The sequence below is a fragment of the Salvelinus namaycush genome, chromosome 27 (genome assembly GCF_016432855.1).
Source record: "Salvelinus namaycush isolate Seneca chromosome 27, SaNama_1.0, whole genome shotgun sequence".
Lineage (NCBI taxonomy): Eukaryota > Metazoa > Chordata > Actinopteri > Salmoniformes > Salmonidae > Salvelinus > Salvelinus namaycush.
This window is the reverse complement of record NC_052333.1, coordinates 4263383-4283598: the sequence shown is the minus strand read 5'-3', so window position 1 is coordinate 4283598 and position 20216 is coordinate 4263383. Positions and strand designations below refer to the sequence as shown.

General features: G+C 44.0%; 1 protein-coding gene across 1 annotated transcript in view; it reads right to left on the bottom strand.

The window, feature by feature from the left end:
• The window catches only part of LOC120022756 (unconventional myosin-Ig-like), an 85011-nt gene that overhangs the window by 35999 nt on the left and 28796 nt on the right, over positions 1–20216 (bottom strand). Inside the window, exons 15-20 of the mRNA XM_038966749.1 lie at positions 18332–18498; positions 17735–17942; positions 15719–15942; positions 13705–13849; positions 8397–8501; positions 7516–7629 (exon numbers count right to left, since the gene is read on the bottom strand). Of these exons, the coding sequence (XP_038822677.1) occupies positions 7516–7629; positions 8397–8501; positions 13705–13849; positions 15719–15942; positions 17735–17942; positions 18332–18498 (963 nt within the window). The remainder of the gene's footprint in view (positions 1–7515; positions 7630–8396; positions 8502–13704; positions 13850–15718; positions 15943–17734; positions 17943–18331; positions 18499–20216) is intronic.

Genomic DNA, 20216 nt, shown 5'->3' with positions numbered 1-20216 from the left:
CAGAGACAGAGACAGAGACAGAGAGACAGAGAGAGAGACAGAGACAGAGAGACAGAGAGAGAGACAGAGACAGAGAGACAGAGAGAGAGAGAGAGAGAGAGAGACAGAGAGAGAGGGAGAGAGAGTTGGTGTTAAACCGCTTACAGCTGGCTGGATGAATACAAACATAACACAGGTTAATCCTACAACCAAACAGCCTAGACGTTACTGTACTGCCTATGACCTTGTAGTGTCAGGCCTGTCAAGGCTGGAACAATGTGGCTACGATACCCTGTCCTAGCCTGCACTACATAGGACAGGGCTGACCCTGAGCTACATGACCTAGTCCCTGTCATACCTTAACACACAGCGAGGCATCAAGGTGTGCACCCTATTCCCTTATGGTTCTCCATATAGGGAATCGGCTGCCATTTGGGACACAGCCATAGTCATAGCACAGAATAGTGCAGAGCTAAATAGCCTCGTCCCGGTCATAAGATAACAGTACAATATCATATCATAGTCTAAGTACAGAACAGTGATGGATGAGGTGGTACTATTCTGTAGTTGGGCGTCATGATTAACAGGGGTGAGGTGGTACTATACTGTAGTTGGGCGTCATGATTAACAGTGATAAGGTGGTACTATACTGTAGTTGGGCGTCATGATTAACAGTGATGAGGTGGTACTATACTGTAGTTGGGCGTCATGATTAACAGTGATGAGGTGGTACTATACTGTAGTTGGGCGTCATGATTAACAGTGATGAGGTGGTACTATTCTGTAGTTGGGCGTCATGATTAACAGTGATGAGGTGGTACTATTCTGTAGTTGGGCGTCATGATTAACAGTGATGAGGTGGTACTATACTGTAGTTGGGCATCATGATTAACAGTGATGAGGTGGTACTATACTGTAGTTGGGCGTCATGATTAACAGTGATGAGGTGGTACTATACTGTAGTTGGGCGTCATGATTAACAGTGATGAGGTGGTACTATTCTGTAGTTGGGCGTCATGATTAACAGTGATGAGGTGGTACTATACTGTAGTTGGGCGTCATGATTAACAGTGATGAGGTGGTACTATACTGTAGTTGGGCGTCATGATTAACAGTGATGAGGTGGTACTATTCTGTAGTTGGGCGTCATGATTAACAGTGATGAGGTGGTACTATTCTGTAGTTGGGCGTCATGATTAACAGTGATGAGGTGGTACTATACTGTAGTTGGGCGTCATGATTAACAGTGATGAGGTGGTACTATACTGTAGTTGGGCGTCATGATTAACAGTGATGAGGTGGTACTATACTGTAGTTGGGCGTCATGATTAACAGTGATGAGGTGGTACTATACTGTAGTTGGGCGTCATGATTAACAGTGATGAGGTGGTACTATTCTGTAGTTGGGCGTCATGATTAACAGTGATGAGGTGGTACTATTCTGTAGTTGGGCGTCATGATTAACAGTGATGAGGTGGTACTATACTGTAGTTGGGCGTCATGATTAACAGTGATGAGGTGGTACTATACTGTAGTTGGGCGTCATGATTAACAGTGATGAGGTGGTACTATTCTGTAGTTGGGCGTCATGATTAACAGTGATGAGGTGGTACTATTCTGTAGTTGGGCGTCATGATTAACAGTGATGAGGTGGTACTATACTGTAGTTGGGCGTCATGATTAACAGTGATGAGGTGGTACTATACTGTAGTTGGGCGTCATGATTAACAGTGATGAGGTGGTACTATACTGTAGTTGGGCGTCATGATTAACAGTGATGAGGTGGTACTATACTGTAGTTGGGCGTCATGATTAACAGTGATGAGGTGGTACTATACTGTAGTTGGGCGTCATGATTAACAGTGATGAGGTGGTACTATACTGTAGTTGGGCGTCATGATTAACAGTGATGAGGTGGTACTATACTGTAGTTGGGCGTCATAATAGTAGAGATTGAGTCCTACAGCCTCTTTCAATGCTAGGCCATGATGAGTTACTGTACGGTACCATGACAACTATTGGTTATATTTACTTCACCTTTATTTTAGCAGAACACTGTAACTACACTGTAACTACACTGTGACTGCACTAACTACACCAACTACACTGTAACTACACCAACTACACTGTAACTACACTGTAACTACACTAACTACACTGTAACCACACTAACTACACTGTAACTACACTAACTACACTGTAACTACACTAACTACACTAACTACACTGTAACTACACTAACTACACTATAACTACACTGTAACTACACTGTAACTACACTATAACTACACCAACACTACACTACACTGTAACTACACCAACTACACTGTAACTACACTGTAACTACACTGTAACTACACTGTAACTACACTGTAACTACACTGTAACTACACAAACTACACAAACTACACTGTGACTGCACTAACTACACTGTAACTACACTGTAACTACACAAACTACACTGTGACTGCACTAACTACACTGGAACTACACTGGAACTACACCAACTATACTGGAACTACACCAACTACACCAACTACACTGTAACTACACTAACTACACTAACTACACTGTAACTACACTAACTGCACTGTAACTACACTAACTACACTGTAACCACACTAACTACACTGTAACTACACTAACTACACTGTAACCACACTAACTACACTGTAACTACACTAACTACACTGCAACTACACTAACTACACTAACTACACTGTAACTACACTAACTACACTAACTACACTGTAACTACACTGTAACTACACTGTAACTCCACTAACTACACCGTAACTACACTGTAACGTTGCAAATCACACAGCCGTTGTGAGCTACTCTCAGTTTAAACCAAAATGTGTATTCAGCTATCCTGGCATTCATACATTCTAAATTAAACCCAAAGTTGAAAGTGATTTATAGTACTTAACCATACTTTTCAGCCATACTATAGTAAACCATACTTTTCAGCCATACTATAGTAAAACAAAGTGATGTTGCTCTGGATAATGTCATAACTCAACTGTTTCTTCCCACGGTATGGCTGTGCTTTATCCTAACTGGTGTTCAGCTGTGTTTGTTGTGTTCTATCCTAACTGGTGTTCAGCTGTGTTTGTTGTGTTCTATCCTAACTGGTGTTCAGCTGTGTTTGTTGTGTTCTATCCTAACTGGTGTTCAGCTGTGTTGGTTGTGTTCTGTTCTAACTGGTGTTCAGCTGTGTTTGTTGTGTTCTATCCTAACTGGTGTTCAGCTGTGTTTGTTGTGTTCTATCCTAACTGGTGTTCAGCTCTGTTTGTTGTGTTCTATCCTAACTGGTGTTCAGCTCTGTTTGTTGTGTTCTATCCTAACTGGTGTTCAGCTGTGTTTGTTGTGTTCTATCCTAACTGGTGTTCAGCTGTATTTGTTGTGTTCTGTTCTAACTGGTGTTCAGCTGTATTTGTTGTGTTCTATCCTAACCGGTGTTCAGCTGTTTGTTGTGTTCTGTCCTAACTGGTGTTCAGCTGTGTTTGTTGTGTTCTGTCCTAACTGGTGTTCAGCTGTGTTTGTTGTGTTCTATCCTAACCGGTGTTCAGCTCTGTTTGTTGTGTTCTGTTCTAACTGGTGTTCAGCTGTGTTTGTTGTGTTCTGTTCTAACTGGTGTTCAGCTGTATTTGTTGTGTTCTGTTCTAACTGGTGTTCAGCTGTGTTTGTTGTGTTCTATCCTAACCGGTGTTCAGCTCTGTTTGTTGTGTTCTATCCTAACTGGTGTTCAGCTGTGTTTGTTGTGTTCTGTTCTAACCGGTGTTCAGCTGTTTGTTGTGTTCTGTTCTAACTGGTGTTCAGCTGTGTTTGTTGTGTTCTGTCCTAACTGGTGTTCAGCTGTGTTTGTTGTGTTCTGTTCTAACCGGTGTTCAGCTGTTTGTTGTGTTCTGTTCTAACTGGTGTTCAGCTGTGTGTGTTGTGTTCTGTCCTAACTGGTGTTCAGCTGTGTTGTGTGTGTTGTGTGTGTTCTATTCTAACTGGTGTTCAGCTGTGTTTGTTGTGTTCTGTCCTAACTGGTGTTCAGCTGTGTGTGTTGTGTTCTATCCTAACTGGTGTTCAGCTGTGTTTGTTGTGTTCTGTTCTAACTGGTGTTCAGCTGTGTTTGTTGTGTTCTGTCCTAACTGGTGTTCAGCTGTGTTGGTTGTGTTCTATCCTAACTGGTGTTCAGCTGTGTTTGTTGTGTTCTATCCTAACTGGTGTTCAGCTGTGTTTGTTGTGTTCTATCCTAACTGGTGTTCAGCTCTGTTTGTTGTGTTCTGTCCTAACTGGTGTTCAGCTGTGTTGGTTGTGTTCTATCCTAACTGGTGTTCAGCTGTGTTTGTTGTGTTCTATCCTAACTGGTGTTCAGCTGTGTTTGTTGTGTTCTATCCTAACTGGTGTTCAGCTGTGTTGGTTGTGTTCTGTTCTAACTGGTGTTCAGCTGTGTTTGTTGTGTTCTATCCTAACTGGTGTTCAGCTGTGTTTGTTGTGTTCTATCCTAACTGGTGTTCAGCTCTGTTTGTTGTGTTCTATCCTAACTGGTGTTCAGCTCTGTTTGTTGTGTTCTATCCTAACTGGTGTTCAGCTGTGTTTGTTGTGTTCTATCCTAACTGGTGTTCAGCTGTATTTGTTGTGTTCTGTTCTAACTGGTGTTCAGCTGTATTTGTTGTGTTCTATCCTAACCGGTGTTCAGCTGTTTGTTGTGTTCTGTCCTAACTGGTGTTCAGCTGTGTTTGTTGTGTTCTGTCCTAACTGGTGTTCAGCTGTGTTTGTTGTGTTCTATCCTAACCGGTGTTCAGCTCTGTTTGTTGTGTTCTGTTCTAACTGGTGTTCAGCTGTGTTTGTTGTGTTCTGTTCTAACTGGTGTTCAGCTGTATTTGTTGTGTTCTGTTCTAACTGGTGTTCAGCTGTGTTTGTTGTGTTCTATCCTAACCGGTGTTCAGCTCTGTTTGTTGTGTTCTATCCTAACTGGTGTTCAGCTGTGTTTGTTGTGTTCTGTTCTAACCGGTGTTCAGCTGTTTGTTGTGTTCTGTTCTAACTGGTGTTCAGCTGTGTTTGTTGTGTTCTGTCCTAACTGGTGTTCAGCTGTGTTTGTTGTGTTCTGTTCTAACCGGTGTTCAGCTGTTTGTTGTGTTCTGTTCTAACTGGTGTTCAGCTGTGTGTGTTGTGTTCTGTGCTAACTGGTGTTCAGCTGTGTTGTGTGTGTTGTGTGTGTTCTATTCTAACTGGTGTTCAGCTGTGTTTGTTGTGTTCTGTCCTAACTGGTGTTCAGCTGTGTGTGTTGTGTTCTATCCTAACTGGTGTTCAGCTGTGTTTGTTGTGTTCTGTTCTAACTGGTGTTCAGCTGTGTTTGTTGTGTTCTGTCCTAACTGGTGTTCAGCTGTGTTGGTTGTGTTCTATCCTAACTGGTGTTCAGCTGTGTTTGTTGTGTTCTATCCTAACTGGTGTTCAGCTGTGTTTGTTGTGTTCTATCCTAACTGGTGTTCAGCTCTGTTTGTTGTGTTCTGTCCTAACTGGTGTTCAGCTGTGTTGGTTGTGTTCTATCCTAACTGGTGTTCAGCTGTGTTTGTTGTGTTCTATCCTAACTGTTGTTCAGCTGTGTTTGTTGTGTTCTATCCTAACTGGTGTTCAGCTGTGTTTGTTGTGTTCTGTCCTAACTGGTGTTCAGCTGTGTTGTGTGTGTTCTGTTCTAACTGGTGTTCAGCTGTGTTTGTTGTGTTCTATCCTAACTGGTGTTCAGCTGTGTTTGTTGTGTTCTATCCTAACTGGTGTTCAGCTGTGTTTGTTGTGTTCTGTCCTAACTGGTGTTCAGCTGTGTTGTGTGTGTTCTGTTCTAACTGGTGTTCAGCTGTGTTGGTTGTGTTCTATCCTAACTGGTGTTCAGCTGTGTTTGTTGTGTTCTATCCTAACTGGTGTTCAGCTGTGTTTGTTGTGTTCTATCCTAACTGGTGTTCAGCTGTGTTTGTTGTGTTCAATCCTAACTGGTGTTCAGCTGTATTTGTTGTGTTCTGTCCTAACTGGTGTGCAGCTGTGTTTGTTGTGTTCTATCCTAACTGGTGTTCAGCTGTGTTTGTTGTGTTCTATCCTAACTGGTGTTCAGCTGTGTTGGTTGTGTTCTGTTCTAACTGGTGTTCAGCTGTGTTTGTTGTGTTCTGTTCTAACTGGTGTTCAGCTGTGTTTGTTGTGTTCTATCCTAACTGGTGTTCAGCTGTGTTGGTTGTGTTCTGTTCTAACTGACGTTCAGCTGTGTTGGTTGTGTTCTGTTCTAACTGGTGTTCAGCTGTGTTGGTTGTGTTCTGTTCTAACTGGTGTTCAGCTGTGTTGTGTGTGTTCTATCCTAACTGGTGTTCAGCTGTGTTGTGTGTGTTCTATCCTAACTGGTGTTCAGCTGTGTTTGTTGTGTTCTATCCTAACTGGTGTTCAGCTGTGTTCTCTCATTATGTAATACGGTATAATTAACTGCCTTGTTACCTAAACCTACAGTGTGTTCTGTAACATGGACAGCTTCAGAGTAAAACACACTGTGTGTACAGTAAGTACCGTGGCCCTCTCCCTGACTGACTGTCAATGCAGCACAACACACATCTGTGGAGCATCATACTGCTCCCCTCCATCATCAGGACCACGAAATGTAGATCAGACACCTAACCCTTTCTCCTGTCTGCCTCCCTCTCAACCCTCCCTCACTCACTCCCTCCTACCCTCACTCCTCCCCCTCCTTTCCTCTCTCCCTCCTACCCTCACTCCTCCCGCTCCTTTCCTCTCTCCTTCCTTCCCTCACTGCTCTCCCTCCTGTCCACTCTCCTTCCCTCACTCCTCACCCCTCCTTTCCTCTCTCCCTCCTTCCCTCACTCTTCCTCCTTTTCTCTCCTCTCTCCCTTCTCCTTTTCTCTCCTCTCATCTCCTCTCTCCCTCACTCCTCCCCCTCATTTCCTCCCCCATCCTTCCCACTCTCCCTCCTTTCCTCCCCCCTCCTTCCCACTCTCCCTCCTTTCCTCCCCCCTCCTTCCCACTCTCCCGCCTTTCCTCCCCCCTCCTTCTCTCCTTCCCTCACTCATCCCCCTCCTTTCTTCTCCCCCTCCTTCCCTCACTCCTCCCCCCTCCATTCCTCACTCCTCCCCCTTCTCCCCCCCCACTCCCCCCCCCCCCCACTCTCCCTCCTCCCCCCCCCACTCTCCCTCCTTCCCCCTCCCATTCTCCTTCCTTCGCCCCCCCCTCCTTCCCCCTCTCCCTGCTTTCCCCTCTCCCTGCTTTCCCCTCTCCCTGCTTCCCTCAACCTCTGTTCTGGGTCACTAATTCACACAGACAGACAGAGGCCATTGATCATGAGTACATCCCAAACGGCACACTATTCCCTACATAGTGGATCCTGGTCAAAAGTAGTGCACTATATAGGGAAAAGAGTGCCATTTTGGACGCATCCCATGTCTGTAAGTAATACCAAGGAAACGGATGTAGGTGGATGTAAAGAGGTAACTCAAGGGCTGGAGTAAGGTGGCTTTCACTGGACGGGGCACACTTGAAGAGTATACTCACCACTTCTAGAGGCAGTCTTTTCAACACTTTAAACTGTTTTTTGGGGTCCAGTTTGTAGATATGTTTGTCTGTGATCAGCAAAGCTCTGTCTGTGCTTTTACTGAATCTGTTCATCTGAGAGAGGGAGAGAGGGAGAGAGGGAGAGAGGGAGAGAGGGAGAATGATATAATGTTTATATTTTGCTATACAATGGCATCTTTAATGTAGAAATCAGAACTATCATGGATCAAACCAGCCAAAACAGAAACCAGGACAGATATGTGAACACAAAAAGTCCAAGTCTGGATCTGAAGTTAAAGGTTTTTCCAAAGAGAGAAAGAGAAAGAGACAGAGAAAGCAACTGAAACTCCTCTTGGCAGTACAATACAGTAGGCTATCTTTTCATACCTTCCTACAGAATCCAGACAAAATGACCTGGTTGTTGTCATTACCTTCCTACAGAATCCAGACAAAATGACCTGGTTGTTGTCATTACCTTCCTACAGAATCCAGACAAAATGACCTGGTTGTTGTCATTGCCTTCCTACAGAACAGAATCCAGACAAAATGACCTGGTTATTGTCATTACCTTCCTACAGAATCCAGACAAAATGACCTGGTTGTTGTCATTACCTTCCTACAGAATCCAGACAAAATGACCTGGTTGTTGTCATTACCTTCCTACAGAATCCAGACAAAATGACCTGGTTGTTGTCATTACCTTCCTACAGAATCCAGACAAAATGACCTGGTTGTTGTCATTACCTTCCTACAGAATCCAGACAAAATGACCTGGTTGTTGTCATTACCTTCCTACAGAACAGAATCCAGACAAAATGACCTGGTTGTTGTCATTACCTTCCTACAGAATCCAGAGAAGATAACCTGGTTGTTGTCATTACCTTCCTACAGAATCCAGAGAAGATAACCTGGTTGTACCCGTCTTTGTTCCTGAGCTCTTGGGAGAATAGTATGAAGTTGGAGCTGCTCCGATGACTGTCCCTCACCTGGAATCAAAGACACTCATTATGGATGAGTCACACATGGCACACTAGTCTCTTCAAAGTGCACTACTTTTGACCAGAGCCTTGTTTATATTTAACCAGGTAAGTTGACTGAGAACATATTCTCATTTACAGCAATGACCTGGGGAATAGTTACAGGGGAGAAGAATGAGCCAATTGGAAGCTGGGAATGATTAGGTGGCCATGATGATATGAGGGCCAGATTGGGAATTTAACCAGGACACCAGCATCAACAACCCTACTCTTACAATAAATAGCATGGGATCTTTAGTGTCCACAGAGAGTCAGGACACCCATTTAACATTCCATCCAAAGACAGCACCCTACACAGGACAATGACCCCTTGGGGCATTGGGAAATAGTTCACTTTTTTTTTACATCAGAGGAAAGAGCACCTCCTACTCGTCCTCCAACACCACTTCCAGAAGCATCTGGTTTCCCATCCAGGTACCAACCACAACCAACCCTGATTAGCATCAGAAGCAAGCCAACAGTTGGATGCATTGTGGTATGCTGCTGACAATGGGACCTGGTCAAATGTAGTGCACTATATAGGGAATAGAGTGCAATTTGGGATTATGCAATATATTACACTAGCCTGATTCACCATCCTAACCGCTACGCTCTCGTTTCGGATGTAAACTTGTGATATCAGGACGGTCTAACAAAGGATAACATTACATGACCCCGTCTGCCGTCTGCCAGCTGGATAGCATCTCCTCATTAACCAGAACACTGTTCATAACCTTTCCCGGCCTCTTTCAAACTCATATCAATGATTTTCTGAGACGAGCAGATCAAACACGAGAGCATGAATGAAATTATATCAGACACTGACTTTGAGGTGAATTCAGAGATGGGTCACGGTTTTTATGGCCGTCTAGTTGTCCTGTACAAGGCTTTTACCCACGTAAGTTTGCGGTAAATGTGAATTTGAAGAAATAGCAATATGTAAAATGATACAATCTAAATCTCTGTTATTACAGAAAATACCTCATCACAGGCTCATGAGAACATTCAAAGATTTAAGATAGGAATGAACTGCATAAGAGTATTTCACATTCTGAAGGTTCTTACAGTGCATTCGGAAAGTATTCAGACCCCTTGACTTTTTCCACATTTTGTTACTTTAAAGCCTTATTCTAAAATGGATTAAATAAAATATTTTCCCTCATCAATCTACACACAATACACCATAATGACAAAGTGAAAACAGGTTTAGAAATGTTATCAAATGTATTAAAAATAAAAACCAGAAATACCTTATTTACATACGTATTCAGACCCTTTGCTATGAAACCTGAAATTCAGCTCAGGTGCATCCTGTTTCCATTAATCATTCTTGAGATGTTTCTACAACTTGATTGGAGTCCACCAGTAAATTAAATTGACTGGACATGATTTGGAAAGACACACACCTGTCTATATACAGTCCCACAGTTGACAGTGCATGTCAGAGCAAAAACCAAGCCATGAGGTTGAAGGAACTGTCCGTTGAGCTCCGAGACAGGATTGTGTCTAGGCACAGATCTGGGGAGGGTATCAAAAGAATTCTGCAGCATTGAAGGTCCCCAAGGACACAGAGGTCTCCATCATTCTTAAATGAAAGAAGTTTGGAACCACCAAGACTCTTCCTAGAGCTGGCCACCCGGCCAATCTGAGCAATCAGGGGAGAAGGGCCTTGGTCACACTGACAGAGCTCCAGAGTTCCTCTGTGGAGATGGGAGAATCTCCTAGAAGAACAACCATCTCTGCAGCACTCCACCAATCAGGCCTTTATGGTAGAGTGGCCAGACGGAAGCCCCTCTTTAGTAAAAGGCACATGACAGCCCGCTTGGAGTTTGCCAAAAGGCACCTAAAGACTCACAGACCATGAGAAACAAGATTCTCTGGTCTGATGAAACCAACATTGAACTCTTGGCCTGAATGCCTGGTACCATCCTACAGTGAAGCATGGCGGTGGCAGCATCATGCTGTGGGGATGTTTTTCAGAGGCAGGGAATGGGAGACTAGTCAGGAGTGAAAGATGAATGGAGAAAAGTAGAGAGAGATCCTTGATGAAAACCTGCTCCAGAGCACTCAGAACCTCAGACTGGGGCGAAGGTTCACCTTCCAACAGGACAATGGCCCTAAGCACACAGCCAAGACAATGCAGGAGTGGCTTCGGGACAAGTCTCTGAATGTCCTTGAGTGATCCAGCCACAGCCCGGAATTGAACCTGATCAAACATCTCTGGAGAGACCTGAAAATAGCCGTGCAGCAACGGTCCCCATCCAACCTGACAGAGCTTGAGAGGATCTGCAGAGAAGAATTAGAGAAACTCCCTAAATACAGGTGTGCCAAGTTTTTCCTATTTTATTGCATTACAACATGCAATTTAAATTGATTTTTATTTGGATTTCATGGAATGGACAGACACAAAATAGTCCAAATCGGTGAAGTGAAAAAAATTACTTTAAAAAAAAGTTTTAAAAAACAAAACTGAAAAGTGATGCGTACATATGTATTCACCCCCTTTGCTATGAAGCCCCTAAATAAGATCTGGTGCAACCAATTACCTTCAGAAGTCACATAATTAGTTAAATAAAGTCCACCTGTGTGCAATCTAAGTGTCACATGATCTGTCACATGATCTCAGTATACTGTATATATATACACACCTGTTCTGAAAGGCCCCAGAGTCTGCCACAACACTAAGCAAGTGGCACCACCAAGCAAGTGACACCATGAAGACCAAGGAGCTCTCCAAACAGGTCAGGGACAAAGTTGTGGAGAAGTACAGATCAGGGTTGGGTTATAAAAAAAAATCCCAAACTTTGAACATCCCACGGAGCACCATTAAATCCATTATTAAAAAATGGAAAGAATTTGGCACCACAACAAACCTGCCAAGAGAGGGCCGCCCACCAAAACTCACGGACCAGGCAAGGAGGGCATTAATCAAGGGGTCAACAAAGATAACCCTGAAGGAGCTGCAAAGCTCCACAGCGGAGATTGGAGGATCTGTCCATAGGGCCACTTTAAGCCATACACTCCATAGAGCTGGGCTTTACAGAACAGTGGCCAGAAAAAAAGGAATTGCTTAAAGTGTTCGCCAAAAGGCATGTGGGAGACTCCCCAAACATATGGAAGAAGGTACTCTGGTCAGATGAGACTAAAATAGAGGTTTTTGGCCATCAAGATAAAAACTATGTCTGGCGCAAACCCAACACCTCTCATCAACCCGAGAACACCATCCCATGTTTTTCCATCGGCAGGGACAGGGAAACTGGTCAGAATTGAAGGAATGATGGATGGCGCTAAATACAGGGAAATTCTTGAGGGAAACCTGTTTCAGTCTTCCAGAGATTTGAGACTGGGAGAGAGGTTCACCTTCCAGCAGGACAATGATCCTAAGCATACTGCTAAAGCAACACTCGAGTGGTTTATGGGGAAACATTTAAATGTCTTGGAATGGCCTAGTCAAAGCCCAGACTTCAATCCAATTGAGAATCTATGTTATGACTTAAAGATTGCTGTACACCAACGGAACCCATCCAACTTGAAGGAGCTGGAGCAGTTTTGCCTTGAAGAATGGGAAAAAATCCCAGTGGCTAGATGTGCCAACCTTATACAGTATATACCCCAAGAGACTTGCAGCTGTAATTGCTGCAAAAGGTAGCTCTACAAAGTATTGACTTTGAGGGGGTGAATAGTTATGCACGCTCAAGTTCAGTTTGTCTTGTTTCTTGTTTGTTTCACAACAACAAAAAATATTTAGCATCTTCAAAGTGGTAGGCATGTTGTGTAAATCAAATGATGCAAACCCCCCAAAAATCTATTTTAATTCTAGGTTGTTATGCAACAAAATAGGAAAAATGCAAAGGGGGGTGAATACTTTCGCAAGCCACTGTAGCGTCATACCCAAGAAGACTCGAGGCTGTAATCGATGCCAACAGTGCTTCAACAAAGTACTGAGTAAAGGGTCTGAATACTTATGTAAATATCATATTTAAATTTTTTATTTGAAATAAATTTGCAAAAAATTTGAAAAACCTGTTTTTGCTTTTTCAATATGGGGTATTGTGTGTAGATTGATGACCTGTTTTTGCTTTTTCAATATGGGGTATTGTGTGTAGATTGATGAGGATTATTTTTTTATTTTAGTAAGGCTGTAACCTAACAAAATGTGGAAGAAGTCAAGGGGTCTGAATACTTTCCGAATAAACTGTATATGGTGAATGTACAAGCACGTCTGGAATGTGGATTGAATGTGTTGAATCGTCTGAAGTGTAAACCAATGGATTGACCATGATAGACTCAGCTTGACCTGATGCAAGGGTCAATGAGATGATGAGATAGAGGAGTATATAATTGAAAGCAGGAGATTGGGACGTTTGAGACGGTTGTCATACACAGTTAAGCCTTTGTTGGCTCAGTTTATGACATGATGTTAGGAGGGTGGGGGGGGGCAGAAGGGGGTTGAATAAGGTTCTAGGACACGTCTCAAATGGTACCCTATTCCCTATATAGTGCACTACATTTTGACTAGGGCCCATTGGACTCTGGTCAAAAGTAGTGCACTATTTAGGGAATAGGGTGCCATTTGGTACGCAGTCCTAGTCACAAGCCACTAGAAGACCAACTGACTGCCTCATTGACTGATTAACATGACCAGCCCTAGTCACGGTACCCAGAGGGTCCTGTCATGGCTCCAACGACCAAACATAATTTTTATTAACACTTTAACGAGCCGCGAGTGAGACCCATTAGAATGGGACTGATTGTGACTGCCTTTGACTCAGCCAACCACAATCCGCTGGCCTTGTGTTTCATCGCAAGCGTTCCTTCCTGCCTGCGATGGATGCTTCCGGAATGATGTCATTGTATCTCCCCTTCTGATGTATACTGGTCTGGGTCAGGGTGAGTGTGTGTACGGTGTTGTGTTGGTGTTTCAACATGCACTCTAGATTTTCTGGTGAAAGTTGCCCTCTTCATGTTTCTGTGACATACAGTAGATACTCATTCCATTCATCAGGATTTTAAACCAATCAAGACAATAACTAAAATAACATAAACAAGGCATGAGGTTAGAAAGTAATCTTATGTGAGAAGTCGGATTAGTATTTTGCCCCTCATGTAGGAAACTGAGTGAAACTGAGTGAAAGTACTGAACATACATGGCCGTGCTTTCTGAGTGACTCACATTAGCCAGGTAGTCTCTCTCCCAGGTTCGACCACAGCCCCAGTCCTTCCTCTCCCCATTCAGGGCCCCCAGAGCAGCCACCTTGGCCCTTACCTCCCCCATGTCAGACGGTGGGATGTTCTTCACTATCTGCCACGCACGCCACCTTACGACAAACAATGTAAAACACAGAATATATCAAAGATGTTGCAGAGAAAACTGATTTAGGTTATTCCATTTCATGGTTTGAGTGTGAGTACCTTTTAAATTCAATAAAGATGGTCTATATATATAAAACCTGACAGAGATTTATAGATGGTGTGTGTATATATATATATATATGTATATAGATGGTCCATATATTGGGCTCCCGAGTGGCGCAGCGGTCTAAGGCACTGCATCTCAGTGCTAGAGGCATCACTACAGACCAGATTCAGAGCTGTATCACAACCGACAATGATTGGGAGCCCCATAGGGCAGCGCACAATTGGCCCAGCGTCGTCCGTGTTTGGGTTATGCCGGGGTAGACCGTCAATGTAAATAAGAATTTGTTCATAACGGACGTGCCTAGTTAAATGAAGAAAAAAAAAAATATATACTGTATAAAGACCCCTTGACTTTTTCCACATTTTGTTATGTTACAGCCTTATTCTAAAATGGATTAAATAAATAACAATCCACATCAGTCTACACACAGTACCCCATAATGACAAAGCAAAAACAGGTTTTTTATAAATGTATGTAAATGTATTAAATTTTTTAAAATTAAATATAAAATTCTCTCTACAGATCCTCAGTCCCTGCCGCTGAAAAACATCCCCACAGCATGATGCTGCCACCGCCATGCTTCACTGTAGGGATGGTTCGAGGTTTCCTCCAGACGTGACACTTTGGCATTCAGGCCAAACAGTTCCATCTTGGTTTCATCAGACCAGATAATCTTGTTTCCCTTAAGTGCCTTCTGGCAAACTCCAAGCAGGGTGGCTTCCATCTGGCCTCTCTACCATAAATGCCTGATTTGGATAAGTGCTGCAGAGTTGGTTGTCCTTCTGGAAGGTTCTCCCATCTCCACAGAGGAACTCTGAAGCTCTTTCAGAGTGACCATGGGGTTCTTGGTCACCTCCCTGACCAAGGCCCTTCTCCCCCGATTGCTCAGTTTGGCCAGGCAGCCAGCTCTAGGAAGAGTGTTGGTGGTTCCAAACTTCTTCCATTTAGGAATGATGGAAGCCACTGTGTTCTTGGGGACCTTCAATGCTGCAGACATTTTTTGGTACCCTTCCCCAGGTCTGTGCCTCGACACAATCCTGTCTCTGAGCTCTATGTACAATTCCTTTAACCTCATGGCTTGGTTTTTGTCAACTGTGGTACCTTATATAGACAGGTGTGTGCCTTTCCAAATCATGTCCAATCAATTGAATTTACCACAGGTGGACTCCAATCAAGTTGTAGAAAGGACAGGATGCACCTGAGCTCCATTTCTAAACTCATTTCAAAGGGTCTGAATACTAATGTAAATGAGGTATTTCTGTTTTTGAAAATGTCTAAAAACCTTTTTTCACTTTGTCATTATGGGGTATTGTGTGTTAGATTGCTGAGGATTTTACTTATTTAATCAATTTTAGAATACAGCTGTAATGGAACAAAATGTGGAAAAAGTCAAGGTGTCTGAATACTTTCCGAAGGCCCTGTAGATGGTATATCTATATAATGATGGTCTGATGTATTGTATCTGTCTATAGTGAAGAAAAGAAGTATGACAGAACGTAAACGCAGACTCCTTCCACACACACCTGCACACGTACTCACGCACGCACACGCACGCATACACGCACGCACGCACACACACGTACACACACAGCAATGACAGCCTCTCCTACTGTAGTTAGGATAGGTTAGGATGAACTTTGATGTCCCAAGGGGGAAATTGTTTTAGACACACAGTACTGATGTATACAAAATGGACACTGTACATGACACACTCAACTTCTGCACATTCTATTTATCTGTGTGGGGGTTACCATGGGGACTGACTGACCTGCGGTGCAGCTTCTGCGTGATGCTGTGGAATTGAGTGAGGGCTGCTGGTGGTGTGGGCCACTCCACGCTTTTCCCATAGTCATCCATGTTGCCTACGTTGGCGAAGCGCCGCTCCACCTCCCAGAAGTGGACCTTGACCTTGTAACGCTTGTAGCAGCCCATGATGGCAAAGATGGCACGCATCCGATGGCAACGCATCCTCGCCAGCGCCCCGCGCCACACCTGGTGGGGGGAGGGAGAGGGAGGGAGGGGGAAAAGGGAGAGAGAGAGAGAGGTTATAGAAACTGAAACATGTTCAAATGTACAAGAGGTCCCCCTCACGAGCTATCTTATTGAAGTGGTGAGTTGAGAAGAAGGTGCTAAAAACACGACAGTACATGAGTCGAGACACTCAAAAACACTACAGTACATGAGTCAAGACATTCAAAAACACTACAGTACATGAGTCAAGACACTCAAAAACACTACAGTACATGAGTCAAGACACTCATAAACACGACAGTACATGAGTCAAGACACTCAAAAACACTACAGTACATGAGTCAAGACACTCAAAAACACTACAGTACTTGAGTCAAGACACTCAAAAACACTACAGTACATGAGTCAAGACACTCAAAAACACTACAGTACATGAGTCAAGACACTCAAAAACACTACAGTACATGAGTCAAGACACTCTAAAACACTACAGTACATGAGTCAAGACACTCAAAACACTACAGTACATGAGTCAAGACACTCAAAAACACTACAGTACATGAGTCAAGACACTCAAAAACACTACAGTACATGAGTCAAGACACTCAAAAACACTACAGTACTTGAGTCAAGACACTCACAACCACGACAGTACATGCGTCAAGACACTCAAAAACACTACAGTACATGAGTCAAGACACTCAAAAACACGACAGTACATGAGTCAAGACACTCAAATACACTACAGTACATGAGTCACTAGGAAGAAAGAAGGGTGTCAGGCAGACTAGCAGTCAACACTCTAGGGGCCCAAATGGCACCCTATTCCATGTATAGTGCACTATGGGTTCTGGTCAAAAGTAGTGGACTATATAGGTAATAGGGTGCCATTTGAGGAAAATCTCAGTCTTTCCAGAGACCGTCAGGGCTTCTTTTCCACTTAGAGAAGCTCCTCGGCTGCAGATTGACCCGGATGAATCTCTTCCCAAATGGCAACCTATTCCCTATATACAGTAGTGTACTACTTTTGACCAAGACCTATAGGGCTTTGGTAAAAAGTAGTGCACCATATAGGGAATAGGGTGTCATTTGGGACTCAATCCCTGGAGTGGGGTCACAGAGAGAAAAGCACGGTATTTATTTCACAATTGCAGAGCAAGAAGAGGAGAAAAAATGATTCATTAAATGTTATGTAATGATGGTTCTGATTGCGTTCATTATACCAGTTATTGTTATCAGAGCTTTCTCCACTTGACTAGGCAGATTAACCAATCACATTGGGTTGAATATGGCTGCGTCCGAAATGGCACCATATTCCCTACATAGCGCACTACTTACTCAAAAGTAGCGCACTAGATAGGGAATATGGTGCCATTTGGGATTCACCCTATGACTGGGACCCAAATCATTGTCGAGCTGGAGACAAATGAAAATCGTATCTTTTAAAGGCAGAGGTATTAGTAGGAGGCTGCTGCTGTGTGGTTCAGATTGTGACGGCAAACTGTCGATTTAATTAGGACTAGCTGCCAACAGGAAAAGGGACATTCTCATCTAAGTAGCTTAAAATCCAGGATAAAATCCATAGTATTCACTGTAGAGTCACTGAGAACAAGGGTTTGTTCAGTAGGAACAAACAGAAGAAAACATTTGAAACAGAAAATGAAAATGAGCTTTCTCGCTGGACAGGTTCAGAAGAGGTATTACATCCTTTGCTTCAAAACATTTTCTCCTGCTTTGTCTCTATTGAACACGACCCAGGTTGTAATCTAGACTTGTACCATCACCATAGCCTCGGGCCATTAGAAGGGGTTACCTTCTGTAGGAACAGCACCAGGACAGGGATGAGAGCGGCTCTCTCCTGCTCCAGGGTGAAGAGAGACTTTGGCGTTCGCACAAACAGCTTGGTATGTCCATACGCGACGTCATCCTGGAAACCATGCTGCGTGACAATAGCCTCCACTGCCTCCCTGTCTGTTTCCATCAGGTGGTTGGGCCAGGTGTACACACAGATCATCTTATACCTACAGGACACACAGGAGTGGAGAAGAAGACTTCATGATACAGGAAGTTGTGTTTTTGACATAATATAGGATTGGAGTGGCGTAGTCCCAGATCTGTGCTTTTACCAACTCCGATGCTTATTGTCATGACAACGAGTGACAAGGAGTTGGTATGATAGCACAGACAGACAGGCACTCAGACTAGGAATCGACATTGGACAGATTCAAATTATTCCATTATAGACATGGTTAGAACACAGACAGTCACACAAAGCTTGTTATTCACATAACATGTCCGAATGTCATTTACATTCATGGACATTGACTTTAATTCCAGAAGAATGACTCATTCTTAATGTAATGCTTTCACCCCGATGACTTTTGACCTCAGGGTATGCATGACCTCTGACCTCTGTAGGAAGCGTGTGTAGGCTTGGCGGTAGGCGAACCCTGCCCTCCGCACTCTGACGTTCTCCAGCAGGCCCAGGTACGCCACCTGGTGTTGGCAGCGGGCGTCGTCAAACAGCAGGGGAGACTTCATATCATTTGGTTTAATGCAGCGTACATAGTAAGGCTCCTGCAATTACACAGAGTAGTGGAACAGTCATACAGTGGTCATATAGTGTACATACTGTAATATTGGTAGGTAGCCAGTAGTTTAAGAGTGTTGGGGCAGTAACTGAAAGGTTGCTGGTTCGAATCCCTGAACCAGCGAGGTGGAAAAATCTGCCGTTATACCATTGAGCAAGGCAGTTATCCCTCAACAACAACTGCTCCCCAGATGTCAATTAAGGCAGCCCCCCCCCCCCCCCCCCCCCCACACACACACACACACCTCTCTGATTCAGAGGGGTTGGGTTAAATGTGGAAGACACATTGTAGTTGAAGGCATTCCGTTCTACAACTGACTAGGTATCTCCCTCTTTCCTCCTGGTTTCCTCCCAGTGTTGTACAACTGACTAGGTATCTCCCTCTTTCCTCCTGGTTTCCTCCCAGTGTTGTACAACTGACTAGGTATCTCCCTCTTTCCTCCTGGTTTCCTCCCAGTGTTGTACAACTGACTAGGTATCTCCCTCTTTCCTCCTGGTTTCCTCCCAGTGTTGTACAACTGACTAGGTATCTCCCTCTTTCCTCCTGGTTTCCTCCCAGTGTTGTACAACTGACTAGGTATCTCCCTCTTTCCTCCTGGTTTCCTCCCAGTGTTGTACAACTGACTAGGTATCTCCCTCTTTCCTCCTGGTTTCCTCCCAGTGTTGTACAACTGACTAGGTATCTCCCTCTTTCCTCCTGGTTTCCTCCCAGTGTTGTACAACTGACTAGGTATCTCCCCTTTTCCTCCTGGTTTCCTCCCAGTGTTGTACAACTGACTAGGTATCTCCCTCTTTCCTCCTGGTTTCCTCCCAGTGTTGTACAACTGACTAGGTATCTCCCTCTTTCCTCCTGGTTTCCTCCCAGTGTTGTACAACTGACTAGGTATCTCCCTCTTTCCTCCTGGTTTCCTCCCAGTGTTGTACAACTGACTAGGTATCTCCCTCTTTCCTCCTGGTTTCCTCCCAGTGTTGTACAACTGACTAGGTATCTCCCTCTTTCCTCCTGGTTTCCTCCCAGTGTTGTACAACTGACTAGGTATCTCCCTCTTTCCTCCTGGTTTCCTCCCAGTGTTGTACAACTGACTAGGTATCTCCCTCTTTCCTCCTGGTTTCCTCCCAGTGTTCTACAACTGACTAGGTATCTCCCTCTTTCCTCCTGGTTTCCTCCCAGTGTTGTACAACTGACTAGGTATCTCCCTCTTTCCTCCTGGTTTCCTCCCAGTGTTGTACAACTGACTAGGTATCTCCCTCTTTCCTCCTGGTTTCCTCCCAGTGTTCTACAACTGACTAGGTATCTCCCTCTTTCCTCCTGGTTTCCTCCCAGTGTTGTACAACTGACTAGGTATCTGCCTCTTTCCTCCTGGTTTCCTCCCAGTGTTGTACAACTGACTAGGTATCTCCCTCTTTCCTCCTGGTTTCCTCCCAGTGTTGTACAACTGACTAGGTATCTCCCTCTTTCCTCCTGGTTTCCTCCCAGTGTTGTACAACTCACTAGGTATCTCCCCTTAACAGTCATAATATGATATGTTATATTATACTCTACTCGGGACAGCGCTTCCACACTCACAAATAGGCAAGTCCCAAAAGCAATATAGTGTCAGACAGGAGAGAGACTAGTTGGCTCGGGTAGACAACTATCTAGAGATCAGACTGTACTGTACTCAGGGGTACATAGCCATGCCATAGAGGACTGAATACGCCTTGT